A 13,937-nucleotide genomic window follows, 5' to 3' on the forward strand; every position below is an offset into this window, starting at 1 on the left:
TTTTTATAAATTAAAAATGCAATGAAAATACAAAAATACAGTTTGTTTGTCCTCGATGAGATCTTTATTACAAGAAGATCAACTTGTGGCAGTGAAACTGGACGTTCGGTAGACTTGAAGATTCCTGCGGTGCTCTAAATCAGCGGAACCTGCAGCTGCGAGCCGGCGTTCTTAAACAGAGACCCATGGCCACTTCATCCGTTTTCTGTGATCGGATAGCTATCCGGTCGTGAAAAGACCAAATCTAAATGCCCTCCGAAACGCATTCGAGACGGATTTAAATTCGATCGCTCAAACCACTTCAGGAGGAGATCTGAGACGCATTCCAGACGAAACTGGACAAGAGTAAATGCATCTGGTTGTTGAAACCACAAATGTAAATTTGACTTATCCCAAAAATGATAAGAAATAAACGTGTGAGAGCGTGTTATAGGCTATATGTCATGTTATATCCAGATATGACGACGCTACTTCAACACGCATCACCACAGATGAGCATAGATCTATTCATCAAGCCAACGTGCAAACTATCGCAAATCAAAGTTAAAGTCATTCATCAACACTTCATTAAAAGTAAAGAACCGAAATGATCTTACCAGGGCTGTTGCCGCAATATCTTGTTGCGGTCTTTGATTTAGAAATTTTCGCTGATGATCAATAAAATGCAGCTCATATCAGTTGCTTTCGATGACGTGCAACAATTTAAATATGCATATAGCGCGGGAATTCAAGATCGGATTTATATCCGTTTTGCAAAAACACATTTATGTGACCAGGAGTAAATGGAATCGTTTTGATAAATCAGATAGCTATCCGATCTGAGAAAACGCATGAAGTTCCCATAGAACTTCTGCACCAGTCTACTGATTTCTGTTGAGAAAGATAAGCATGTTGACATGATCTGGGATCAGACGCGACCGCAACCTGGTGACAGCCAGTCCAGCCGCCGAAAACACCCGCTCTGAGGGGACTGACGTTGCCGGGATGCGCAGGTAACTTACCTCCGCGCTAAAATTAATTCCATTGCTTCAAGACTCACACTACGCAACGCAACCTGCATTAGTTTAATCGATAACAAATAAACGTGATCGACGAAATTCTTAACGATCAATTATCGATCGTCGATTAATCATGCCCATCCCTAGTATCAAGCGTTCATCTCAAAATAAAGAGTTATCCCTTTTTCATAGTAAATTATTGATTTGACATTGACAAAAACTATTGATTTAACTTTTTTTAAGATCATAATAGCACAGACTTCTAATACGGGCTTGTCTATTTTGGTCAAAATTTGCATATCAGATTCAGTGCATCCCTACAGAAAACAAAATAAACAGGCTGTTGAAACTGATAGTGATTACATACCAGTTGCAACGCTGCAAATCTCCTACCCTCCATGCAGCAGGCAGGTTGGTATGAGGTCTCAGACAGGGAAAGGCAGCGAGAGCCGGCTGTCAGAGGGTGGAGTGTGTGGGCCGATAGCCTCAGCGCTACATCAGTACTGTGCATAGGACAAGGCAGGTAACCGCAGCATCAAAGAGAAGCACGCTGCTGCGTCGACTGGGCGGATTTGGAAGCTTGTCTGCTCCTACAAGGGCTCTGGCAGACTTGGCAGCTTTCCACTCTGGGAGAAACCCTAAATGAAAGCTCTGGGATGCTCCGTACCGAGTTTGTCACAGTGTAATAACCTGTCTGCGCTGTTGACATGTTTCCAGGCCTGACAGCCCAAGGCAAAGTCAAAGCTGGCCTGAAGTATTACTGTATTGTCTTATATTTTATGACTTCTATTAAACTTGAATAAAACCAAGGGATGAGATAGCAAATGTAATGAAGACAGCAAAGTGAGTTATCTGTGCTTCAAAATCTAATGATTTTTATACACAAGAACAGGCGAGGAATGACAAAACAAGCACCTTTACACCTGATATTAATATCCATCTTGGTTGACTGATCATGAGTAGTCAGAACTAAATACATAGCCTATGTAAATGAGGTGCAAAATCAATATATATATATATATATATATATATATATATATATATATATAAAATTATCATTTCATTTACTAATATATATATTATTTTTTTTACTTTTAATACATTTTAATTATTATATAATGAATAATTTCATAAATAAATTAAATCCATTTATTTTATATTCTGTTCTTTGATACCATTACTATACCACAACTCTGCAGGGCAAAATAAAAGTCTCACTTCCAACCCTTAACAGGCCAAACAGAAAAGCTTTTTGGCAAATTTGAATTATTAAATGCCAAATATCAGCAGAATTATGGATCAACCATTAATGTCATCCTTTGAATTGGCTCTATCACTCTCTTTCCTCTCCAACTATAGCTGGTGTGTGGTGAGCGCACTGGCGCTGTTATACTGTGGCTACCGTCACTTCATCCAAGTGGATGCTGCACACTGGTAATGGTCGAGGAGAGATCCCCTGACATGATTGTAAAGTCCTTTGGGTGTACAGTAGTACAAAGTAAAGCACTATAGATGCCTCATTCATTCATTCATTCAATGTGCATGGAACATCTTCTGTATTTTTGACATACTGTACACTGACACACAAAATCTAAACACAAGTGGTCACTGAAGACTCGTGTTAAAACCAGGTATACAAAGGGCTTGAGACATGACCAACCAATCAGAAATCAAGTGAGTGTTATTGTAAACAGTTTAAAATATATGCAAGACCAAGTTAAGCACTGGCGTTAAATAAGGGTCACCAATACATTTGGTTCAGCTCACATGGTGTATTTAGCTGGGAGGCAGAGCACGACACCCTTTGTGTTATTGCTACTCTTTCTACACAGTTAATGTCACATAGTAAATGGGAGAGAAATACCACCTAAGAAAAATCTTGTGTTTTGAGAACTGGCATTAAGCCACAGTCTACAACAGCAGCTACACAGAAAATTAACTTTTTAGTTAACTTTTATAGAAGAAAGACAAAGTGATTTGCTATTGATTAGGGCCATGTGTGAAAGGCCTGTGTGTATCAGTTTACTTCTGAATAGGCAGTGAGCCTGAACTAATGAGGAAAGAAGAACACAACAGCCAGCACAAATATTTGCTGCCATTTTCCATGAATAGGAAACAAAATAGGCCCTTAAACTCTTAAAACTAAAGTATGACTGATGAATGATGTGAACTGAAGTATTTTTTGTTTAGTTTTTTCAACAAATGGCCAGTAAAAGGTCCTTGCACTTCAGAATGCGAATCATAAAAAGTGGGGCATTTATTATTAACATTTTTGGTTTTTAAAACGAAATTTATCTGACGTGCCTGTAAAAAACAAAAACAAAAAATGGGAAAAACAATGCGTACCCTATTCATGGAATGTTGCTGTGGAAGTTGGCACGGAAATTCACCTTCGTCATGTCTGACGTAAAAAGTTCAACCACAGACACCTGTCGATTCAAATTTGCAAGTGCTGAATGCGTCTTGACCCCTGTCTCAGTCTATTCTCTGTTGTTTTGGCTCGACAAGAGGCGTGTTGCCATACCGTCTAGAACAGGATTCAATTAGATCCCTCACATCCTGCTAATCAAAACAAATCAAAGGAAGAGCACCAAAGCGCCATGTTCTCCGAGCCATGCTAATTGAGAGATGTGTCTTTTTGAGAAGGGAAGTCTGGGGGGGTGGGGGGTCTTGGGAAAGATTTCAGAGAGTGGTGAGATCTTAAAGGGGTTTTGTCAATGGCCATGTCCAGAAGAGCTTGTTTCCTTCCCTTTCCTGCATGCCTGTTCTCCTCATTAGTGTCACTCAACAGCAGTTAGTGCTGGGCCGGCCACAGTGGTACTGAGCTCTCCTCTATAAACATGTGACGCACCAGCCTTGCTCTCAGACACCAGGCTAGAAGGGGAGAAGATGGGGCCCTCATATTCCTCAGAGAGAGAAAAAAAAGTACAGGCGAAACTAGCGCATTCGATATTACCATGTGACCAAGGCAGAGTATCTTACTGTGTGGCACTGAAGACACTGGAGTAATGACTGCTTAAAAATCAGCTTTGCCATCATAAATTGCTAATTATATTAAAATATAAAGCAGTTAGGGTTGGGCAAAATGGCAAATAAATATCATATCGTGATTTTTTTTTTTTTTATGTTGGTTTTTAAGATTTTGCAAGCCACTGAGCATTAAAGCCAAACTGATTTTAAAAAGTTAACAAAATAAAAAAGAATGACAGACCATTTAGGCCAAAGTAGGGGTGAGCCAAATGGAGAAAAAAAGAAGAAAAAAAAAGTAGCCTATTCTTTTATCTTTGTTATTAAAAAATAAGAACAAAGATGAAAATTATAAATAATAGGACAAATGAAATAGAAGATACAAATATAAATAAACTGCATCAATATTTTAAACAAAAACAGGTGCATTAACTGTAACAGCAACATTAAAGTAAGAAACTGAAAAAACAAATGCTATAAAATAAAACCTTCAATAGGATTCACTGTATTAATTAAATATACACTGATTCTAAAAGCTACTGAATTATTCAGTCAAGAATGAGTAATTTTCTCTGTATTCTGTTGTTTGATTAACATTAATGATGACACAGGCAGCAGTGTTAGGCTGCTGTCACTTTAAGACCTATGCACGGACCCAATATACTGATACCAGGGATGCACCGAAATGAAAATTCTGGGCCAAAACCAAAAATTCTGAATTTCTTCCTGAAAGAAAAATCTATAATAAATGAATACAATTAATGAATCAAACTTGTGTAATAATTTACACTCAAATAGCTAAAACTGAGTTATACAAACATTTAAATTGCACTTTTTTTTGCGATTTTTGCGATCACTGGCTGGGACGGGGGTGCCAGAACTGCAACTGATAGAATGTGCGTTGTAGCATGATACTAAAAATCTCTCTTCAAAGGCAGATCATGGTGACATATCGCACACCCCTAAAAGCAGTTATTTTAAATTGTAATAATTTAACAATATTACTGTGTTTACTGTTTTTTATTTTATTTTAAATAAACACATGTTGAAAATAAGACTTTTCAAAAATATAAACTGACCCCAAACTTTTAAATGGCAGTGCACATAAAATTATTATTTTTTAAATTCACCTCATACCAATTAAAAATTAACTCATGCATAAATGCTTTATCAAGTCACTCAATTATCAGTATAAACACAAGTATGTCTGATATGCGCTCTTAAAAACAATATTTGGGATTTACTATAATGTCACTCCTTTGCCATGTAGATGGTGTATCACCAACAATATAAAATAAATATATATTCTGCAGCATAAAAAAACTTGGTTTATTATAATGGAGTGTTCACAACAGAACAATGCAATGCAAATTAACAACCGCATTTAAAATTTCAAGAAAATTAATGACAATTAGAATTATAGTCCAAATCAGCAGCTCTAGTGCACAGTGAACAGTTAGGTGGATATCCTTTCTCTCAATCCACAACCTTTTTCCTCTGTTGTTCCTTGAATCAAAACATTTCATCATGGAACTTCTATGCAATGTTTACATCAAGCTACACTGAAATATACCTACAACAGATTTAACCAAGGCCCTTTTATCAAATGTGTTTTCTCAGCCCACGTGGGTGGAAAAAAAACACCTGCAGAAAATTCAAAAGAGAAAGAAGGCTGCTTTGCCAAGCTGTCAGCATAGAACTATGGCTGCGGAAATGAAAGGACATTCAATGGAACCCGCGAAGACTGATTGAGCCGTGTGCGTTAGCCGGGCTTTTTAATTGGTGGCAGGGTTGTTTGGAGTCAGTGGCCTATCGGTGCCACTCTTCTCTCCCCAAGAGCGAGAAAACGTTTGCCGAGATGTGGTTTCGCCACTTCACATGGCACCACCTATTGGACTTCATTAAAAACTTGGCCTGGAGTTTTCACACTTAGTCGTGTGCCTCTCCCCGTGAGCCCGCACCACAGGACCCGACAGCTTTGCTGTTTCGCAGTACACTAGGTGCAAATATTTTTACACACTCAAAAACTGACAAAGAGAGCGAGAGGGAGGGAAGGAGAGTGAGAGGAAAAACAGCACCATGCAATGTAGGATGGAAAGGAAATTAAAATAATACAAGGGTAAACTCAATTTCAGCTCCAACACGCGCTCTCCCGCTCTTCTGTCAGTCCCGTGCTAGGCAGTTTGCGAGAAACGAGAGAACTGGGGATGTAGCTTTTGCTCAGCCATTGTTTTGACAGCACTTATGGGCGGTAAATGCCAGGACATTTCCACTCAGGCTGGTTGTGTGTTGTGTTGCTAGAGCTGAAGGATTGCATTATGTTGTGTGCTGGGCCTTTTAACATGGCTGTACTTCCAGCATAGCTCCCATTTTAGTAGATAATGTGTCTGATTATAGCCATTGGCTTGGCAAAGATTGGTGAGACTCCTGAGAAATCAAATTTAAGGACCCAAAGGTGGCTGCTCTGATCTTTGAATGCAAACTCATTTAGCAGTGTCTAACAGTGTTTTGAACTAGTGTCAGCAAAAATTACACATTATTTTTTTAATGGCCGAAAAACCAGAGGCTGGCAGCCAGAGGCAGGGAACGAACGCCCAGGGGGCAGAAATGGGTGGAAACGTCCACACTCAAGATTTGGACCTGCATACACACAGACATTCAAACTAGTTATCCTAACCTACTAGCTGTCCCAAAAGACTTAAGTCACGCAATACTTTTGACAGAATAGAAATTAAGAAGTAGGGTAACATGGGGGAAGATGCCCACCTTAAGAACAATGTACATTTACTTTAGATCTGTAACACATATGTAAGATATAAGTTTAGCATGTGCAGGATGATGATGCATCAGTCAATATGTTTTTACAGGAATTAGTAGAAACATTTGCTAATTTAGTTGTTATAGAACAAAATGTAAAATTATTCAAAGAGGACATCTTTTACCCCACTACTGGGGTAAGAAGCCCCCCTGGCTAAACTTTTACAGAATGTATAAATTACTTTTCTTACATATTTTTATGTAAGTGTCGTTAATGTAAAATACTAAATCAATATTCATAAATCAATGTAAATTATTTACAATTTAGTTGAATAACTGATGATAGAAAAAGCAGAATCCCAGTAAAAGAGATTTATCTGAGAGGTGACTTTTATAGGAATAGTTTGCTTATTTAATCATTGATTTACATATTTATTTAGCTATTACTAATTTATTTAGGCTAATTACCTTGTTTTATTATCGCGGGAAATGAGAATCTTTTTCTGTCATTTTGCGAGCAAAGAAAGAAAAATGTTACAGCTGATTAATCGGTTATCGGCCAGCCTAGTTATCGTTATTGGTAAAATCCACTATCGGTCGACCTCTATAGATTTAAAATAAAAATAAAATAATTCAAAATACTTTTTCAAAATAGTAACTTGACTGTATAATTGAAGTATTTTAAATACAACGTAATTTGAAAAGGTATAGTATCCCCAACACTGTCATCTAGTTCTATTCAGCAATGTGACTGAATTTTTCCTCTAAACTGTGAACCTATTGAAGGACATAAACAGCTTTGAAATCAATTATTCGGAAAGGTAATTCTTCATTCACAAGTGTCTTGAAGATAAATACGAGTCCACTAAATTAGCAACTGGAGATGGAGCGGCCTCCAAACATGATCAATGAGAAAGGACAAGAATCAGCAGCAAACAAATGGCCCATCACATACAGATGATCGTCCATCGCATTAATGCACCTAGAGGCTTGTTAAAACTGCACTACAGCTGGTGAAGCATCAGTAACTTGATTGGAAGGCTTATGCCGACTTAGGGTTGATGAAAATAACAGTTTTCTCGGAGGGCGATATCAGACCTGCGAAAATCCATTCGCTTCCAAAAGTGGCCTCAATCCCAATATCAATAAAAATCTTGTCAGGACATGCAGAGCCATGTTGGGGAAAAGTAGTGTGAAACAACAAGCCCAATCACAAATAGGGCGAAAAAGCAATCTCGCCCTCCGCCTGTGGTAAACTTCTGCGCTGTTTAACACAATCAGTGCAAAAACAAATCCCCACTTCCTTTTAGAGCCTTTGTCGGGAGATTAAAAAAAAGGAGGTCTGAGCTTTTGTTTCCTTAGTCTTCTATTTGGATCTTCATGTTTATCTACTGCTGGTTTGTTCTTAAATCTAAGTGCAGAGTCGGATGAATCTGAATCGCAGTAACTACTGGCAACTTCCAATGGCGCAATAATGCCTATCCCCATTGACATGGTTGGAAATAATAATGCATTTGCATTTAAGGTATTATTTGTCAATGTGCCTGGCTCTGAGCAATCATCGACAGGGCTGCAGTCTAACTGCTACTGGAGCCTGGCCGCATTAATACTCCTATTCATCCCGTGTCTAACCTGAGCCAAGAAACAGCATTAGGCCCGGGGCCCTGCGGCCTGCATTTGGACCGGCCTTGCTGGCATGCGTATGTGCGCAAGAGCGAGAAAAAGAGTGCACCTTTTCTCCTCCAATGAGCCCTGGATGAAGCGAAAAAGTTCTTTATATCAATTAGCCAGACAAGTGTGCAATGGACACCTGTCACCCCACGAGCCCTCCTCCCCGGCCTGCTCTGATCAAGGACCGTCTGCCATCCTGCTCTGCATTCGTTCGAAAAGAATCCACCCAAGCTGATCTCAGGTCGGTGCACCTTTCCTCTTGGGTAAAAAATGCTGGTGGCCCGTAGCGGAGCCAGGGGGGCCGTCCCAGCTCTGCCTGAGAGGCCAAGCAACGGCTGCACGGCAGATACAAAATCTGGGGCACAGACCATCTGGCTGACAGTGCAGTCTGAAGCGAAGAGGCTGTCGGAAGTTCGTTGCCAACATGGCTCGCAGAAGCAGGACATTAGATACCATAAAAACACACACACATATTCGGCTGTACAAAGAAAAGATTTCTTGTTGAGACAAGATTCAAACGAGGGATTTAATGCTCTGAATTCCACAGCTGAGGGCAAAATTCTCCTCTAGTTTTATTTTTTTCATAAAAGATTCCTCTCTAATGATCTTACATGCAAGCAGCGATGCTAAAAAAGGCAAGTTAATCACCACCCCACCTCAAGCCCCCCAAAAATGAAAAAAAAAAAAACACTCAACCTTCACGCTCAACAAGGCAGCGATAATTCAATATTTTCTCCGTGATAGTTCTACGGGTTCATACCCAGCCATGCTAATTAAAAGAAAATCTGAATTCCTCACATTTGAAACAACAATTAAACAATCTCTCCTTGTACTATGACACAGAGAAGTCATAGTTAGCCTGGAAAATAACACCAGCCAGACTGCAACAGACCATAATGTAACATCACAGCTTCAACTCTAACTCAGCTTTGCTCTATCAAAGGCCAAATTCAGCAAAAAACATTGGCCCTCTCACACTATTAACAAATACACAGCAGACTTGCAAATGTAAAGTGGCAAACAGCTCTTACCTTGGGTTGAGCACGTCTTGGAAAGGCAACTTTAGGATCAATCTAAATGAGACAAAAAAGGAGAGAAGGAAATATGAGAAAACTGAGCTCATGATGCTGTTACATGAAGAGGAAAATTAGAAAATATTAGAAAAAGCCAGCAATGTGCCGCGACTACTCGATAACCTTCATGGAAATTATAGCATTAATCATGATGCAATGCTCCATGTCTCGTGTGTAATCTCGCCTAGTTATTACATGCTGGTTGCATGAGGCCTGTGTATGACAAAATCGAATAAAAACCTTACACAGGGTAGAGCGTAATTACTCGATTACAACATAAATAAACAGGTGGCTTTATTTAACACCGGAGATAATTCAAAGACTCGCTGAAGAAGTGCGCTGGCCTCGGGGGAGGTCAGGCCCACATGACGGGAGCTGTTTTAGCGAGAGCTGTAGATTTGCGGAGAATCAAGACAGGGCATTAGATCAATACGTCCACAACCTCCTTCCCCCCTGAGGGATTATCATTATTATGGGTGACTCTCTCGGCCGCTGTACCGCACTGCACGAGGGGTTACAGCTCTGCCTAGAGTGCATTTTGCCATGTGATAGGACATCATTAGGTTTATTGGTTAGATAAGCTATGTTATTTGATTTTATTATATTACAAACGAAATGCAGTTTCGCACACATCATGATCAAGAGCATTTGTAATTTACATAAACCGCTAGGGGTTCTGAACCAGCGGAACGATTCATCCTGGATATTAATAATAACAGATTCCCCCGGAGGATAAATCAACAACATAAATACGCCAATTGCAATCAAGACATTTTTTCCTCCTATTGATCTTTGAATCATTATACATTTTACATACTGCAATATATGGATGATTCTAATGCTAAAAAGACATTTTAAGAGATTCTGATAAACTGGTATTATTTATTTCCACTAGTGTTAGACTTAGATTAGCGAACATCACTTATTCACATTCCAAATAAAAAAAAAATTGAGATTTTACATAGGAAAATAAGTGAGATCCAGGCCGACCTGCTGTTGAGCAAGATGTTGGCTTGGGTCATTTAAACATTCATAGACTACAACAACAGTCCCTCTTTTTAGCACACAGGCCGAAAGCTTGGGCAGCCAGAGCACTAGAAGGATAGGACGGTAGATAATCATGCATGCGAGAACAAAAACAGTTCAAAGACTTGCTTCTGCACTCTCATTAAATGGAAAAACAACTCGAGGGAAAAAGATCCATTAGTGCTATATTGCTCTTGAATATACCGCAGGTCTGAATGCTTTGTCACTTCTTATAAATGATAAAAAAAAAGAAAAGAAAAGCTGAATTGTGTTGAAAATGTGGCAGCATGCAAAAAGAAAAAAGAAATGTAATAAACATGTTTTGGTGAAATATGAAGGAGAGGGTCTCCTGGTAAATTAATTTGACCTGAACAGAATTGCAATATGTACTGCAAAAAAAATGTAAAAATTAAAATTAAAAAAACCTTTCTGATGGGAAATGATGCTGTTGTGTTATACTTAATTCATCCAGAAAAGTGTTTAATCTAAAACAGATTGCTTTTAGAGAAACCGGCAGCAGTCTCTCAGTTGTCAATACACAATGCAATTCTCACCCCAGGCCTTCAGATTTGCAGATTACACAGCTTTTAATCAAATGTGAAACAAGTGTGTCAAGAATATCCCTATTCGTGTTTTCTTTGGTCCATTTACACTCTTCAAAAGTGACAAAAAGATTGGACAGAAAAAAAAAGTAAAAAAAAAAAGTAAAAACTAAATAAATAAAAATAGACAATGCAATAAAAATGTCTTTCTGGCCTAAAGGATGACACTTACTTTCTAAAAATAAAAAAAATGACCTAATTATTTATATATATATATATATATATATATATATATATATATATATATATATATATATATGCAAATGAAATATGTTAAAGCTGTATACATACACATACACTTACTTTAAGTACTCAAACATTGTCAATCTGTAATATCACACCCATTTGAAATGCAAATGAATAAAAGCTTATAAAAATAACTGAATATCCATTCAGTTATTATATATTTATTAGTTGTATTTATTTGTCATTTGGGTGTGTGTTTTTTATTTTTTTATTAAAAACATATGCAAAAAAAAAACAAACATGCAAAAATATTCAATGGGACAAGCCTAGGAAACACAAGGCCGAGGAAAACAGGTGTTGATGACTTAAAAGGTCATGCCTTTTTAATTTTTTAAAGCAGTAATACTTAAAAACAGTAATATTTCTTCTATTATAGATATCAAAAGCAAGATCTTTCCACTGCGAGGGCCATTTGAATTTGTTCTTAAACCTCCACCAGTGCAGCTTCCTCACAGCTCCTGGTCTCCAGTTGAAGCTGAAGCCTCAGCGTCATGACACGACCGCCCCAACCCTGACGATGGCATCACTGCCCACAGCTCAGTAATCCCTGCTTTAGCACCAGCCGCTACTGTCCACATGATCTCAATCGCTGCTAACACTAGCTTTCTTTTTTTCTTCCCTCAGCCATTCAAGAGCATTTGAAACGTCAAACCTTGACCCACTTTTTACAAAGAATACTAGAGTTACCCATGTGTGTGTGGTTATGTAATCTAAACGGCCTATTTTTGATGTCCGAAATACATGTTTTTGGACTAGTGCAACACTAACATATAAAATGTACTATTATTTTATTAACAAGATAGAAATGTTCTGCCTCCTAAAGGCATTTCAGCTTACATCAGTCAAGGCCAAACTGGCAGAGAGTGAGATAATGAATAGCACACCTGTATTTCTAAACACATTTAGGGCACGGAACCAAGAGAGGTGGTGAATATTCGCCTGCTGTGCTAAATTATGATTGAAAATTAACATTTGCACAATTGCTGGATTTAAGTAAACGATCAACAGTAATATATCTGCCGCTTTAGGTGGGTAATAAACAGTTTAACAGGTTAATCTGCTATTGACCAAATTAGCCACCTGATCTAATCTAATCTAATCTAATCAGCATAACCTCAGTTTGGTTTTTACATCTTTACACATACACATCATTCTTAAACCAATGATAAAAAATGATTTTTTTCCTCTATTTTTTTATCTTAAATTTACATTATATTTTAAAGGGTCTATGTTTAAAAAACATTTACAACAAAGTTTTTCTACTGAACTATAGGAACAGAAAAACAATTCTAATACCCATCTTATCACAGAATGAAAAAAATTTAAAATGGAAGGCACTAGGAATGCCAATATGTAGTGTTCTGGGAGAAAAGTATTAGCCACAAAATTCCTGAGGGAAGTTATGAACCTCTGTGAACACCTTTAAATACAGTCCGTCTCTTGATATGAACTTGCAGCAACATGGCATCCATTAAAATAAGCCAGTGAAGGCGGTATTTGTCCACACCCTAGCTATCCCAAATAAAAGGCTCTTTCACTCTGGACTCCTACAGGTAACTAGCAGCTGCATCTACAAACATGAAAGATCGTGACTTTATTAGGGGGGGAAAATAGAATCCACATTAACTTTACTGATAGAGCGCAAACTGATGTCACACGCAAAACTAATGCATTTCTGCTTGGATTTAGGTAATCAAACAGGTAAGGCTGAATAGGTAAACCTATTTCTTGCTGACAGAAATATACATATGACTCAGTTTGCATGGGCAATGTAAAATAATGTTAATAATATAATATAATATAATATAATATATATATATATATATATATTACTTAAACTCCTTAATACTGTTTTATAAGAATCCAATGCTATACAATGAATAGGTCTATAAAATACTATATATATATATATATATATATATATATATATATATATATATATATCCCTAACCTCTACAGGTAAAAAGACACTTCAAAATCTTTTTTTTAAATTAGAATCTTTATTTAAAAAAAAAAAAAAAAAAGTACAAAAAAATATATATTACTACATATTCTAAAATTTAGGTTTATTTTGACCTTTTAATGTCAAAACAACAGCAAACTCTGGGCATGAATAAAACAACTGAAAGATAAATAACACGTCCATTCTGTTCTATAATTGAACGCTTCAAGAATTTGTATATCTATAACATTTACAATAACATGTTAACTTAGAAATATACAGTGCGTCAAGGACAAGTGTACAGCTAAAACCGTCAAAAAACAACTGAAAGATAAATAAGAAAAAAAAAAAAAACATTTTTAAAATCAATAATTAATGACACATTAAGAAATAAGTTGAATTTATAATAATTAAATGTATAATAATGGAAAGGGTACACCAGTGCGCACACTAACCTGCACCACAAATGACAAAATATCCCCATAACTCTAGAAATACTTTGAAAGTAAAAAAAAGAAACAATGAAATGAAATTATTTTACTATGTAAATACTGTCACATGCACATAAACATTTCTAGTCAGGAAGGTTTAGAATGAACTCATGCATGCAACCTTGCATCAAAATGCATCCTTGCCCTGAGCAACTTCCGGAGAT

The 13,937-nt window shown here is 37.3% G+C and overlaps 1 protein-coding gene across 12 annotated transcripts in view; it reads right to left on the bottom strand.

Annotated features, from left to right (window-relative positions):
* msi2b (musashi RNA-binding protein 2b) overlaps positions 1 to 13,937 on the bottom strand; it is a 262,677-nt gene that overhangs the window by 246,067 nt on the left and 2,673 nt on the right. For all 12 annotated transcript variants that reach the window (XR_014208650.1, XR_014208651.1, XR_014208652.1 and 9 more), the window contains exon 5: positions 9,425 to 9,466. Coding sequence is in view for 6 of the 12 variants with exons in the window: in XM_082179739.1 (XP_082035865.1) it covers positions 9,425 to 9,466 (42 nt within the window). In the remaining 6 variants the exon portion in view is untranslated. The remainder of the gene's footprint in view (positions 1 to 9,424; positions 9,467 to 13,937) is intronic.

The sequence above is a fragment of the Leuciscus leuciscus genome, assembly GCF_965113295.1.
Source record: "Leuciscus leuciscus genome assembly, chromosome: 9".
NCBI lineage: Eukaryota > Metazoa > Chordata > Actinopteri > Cypriniformes > Leuciscidae > Leuciscus > Leuciscus leuciscus.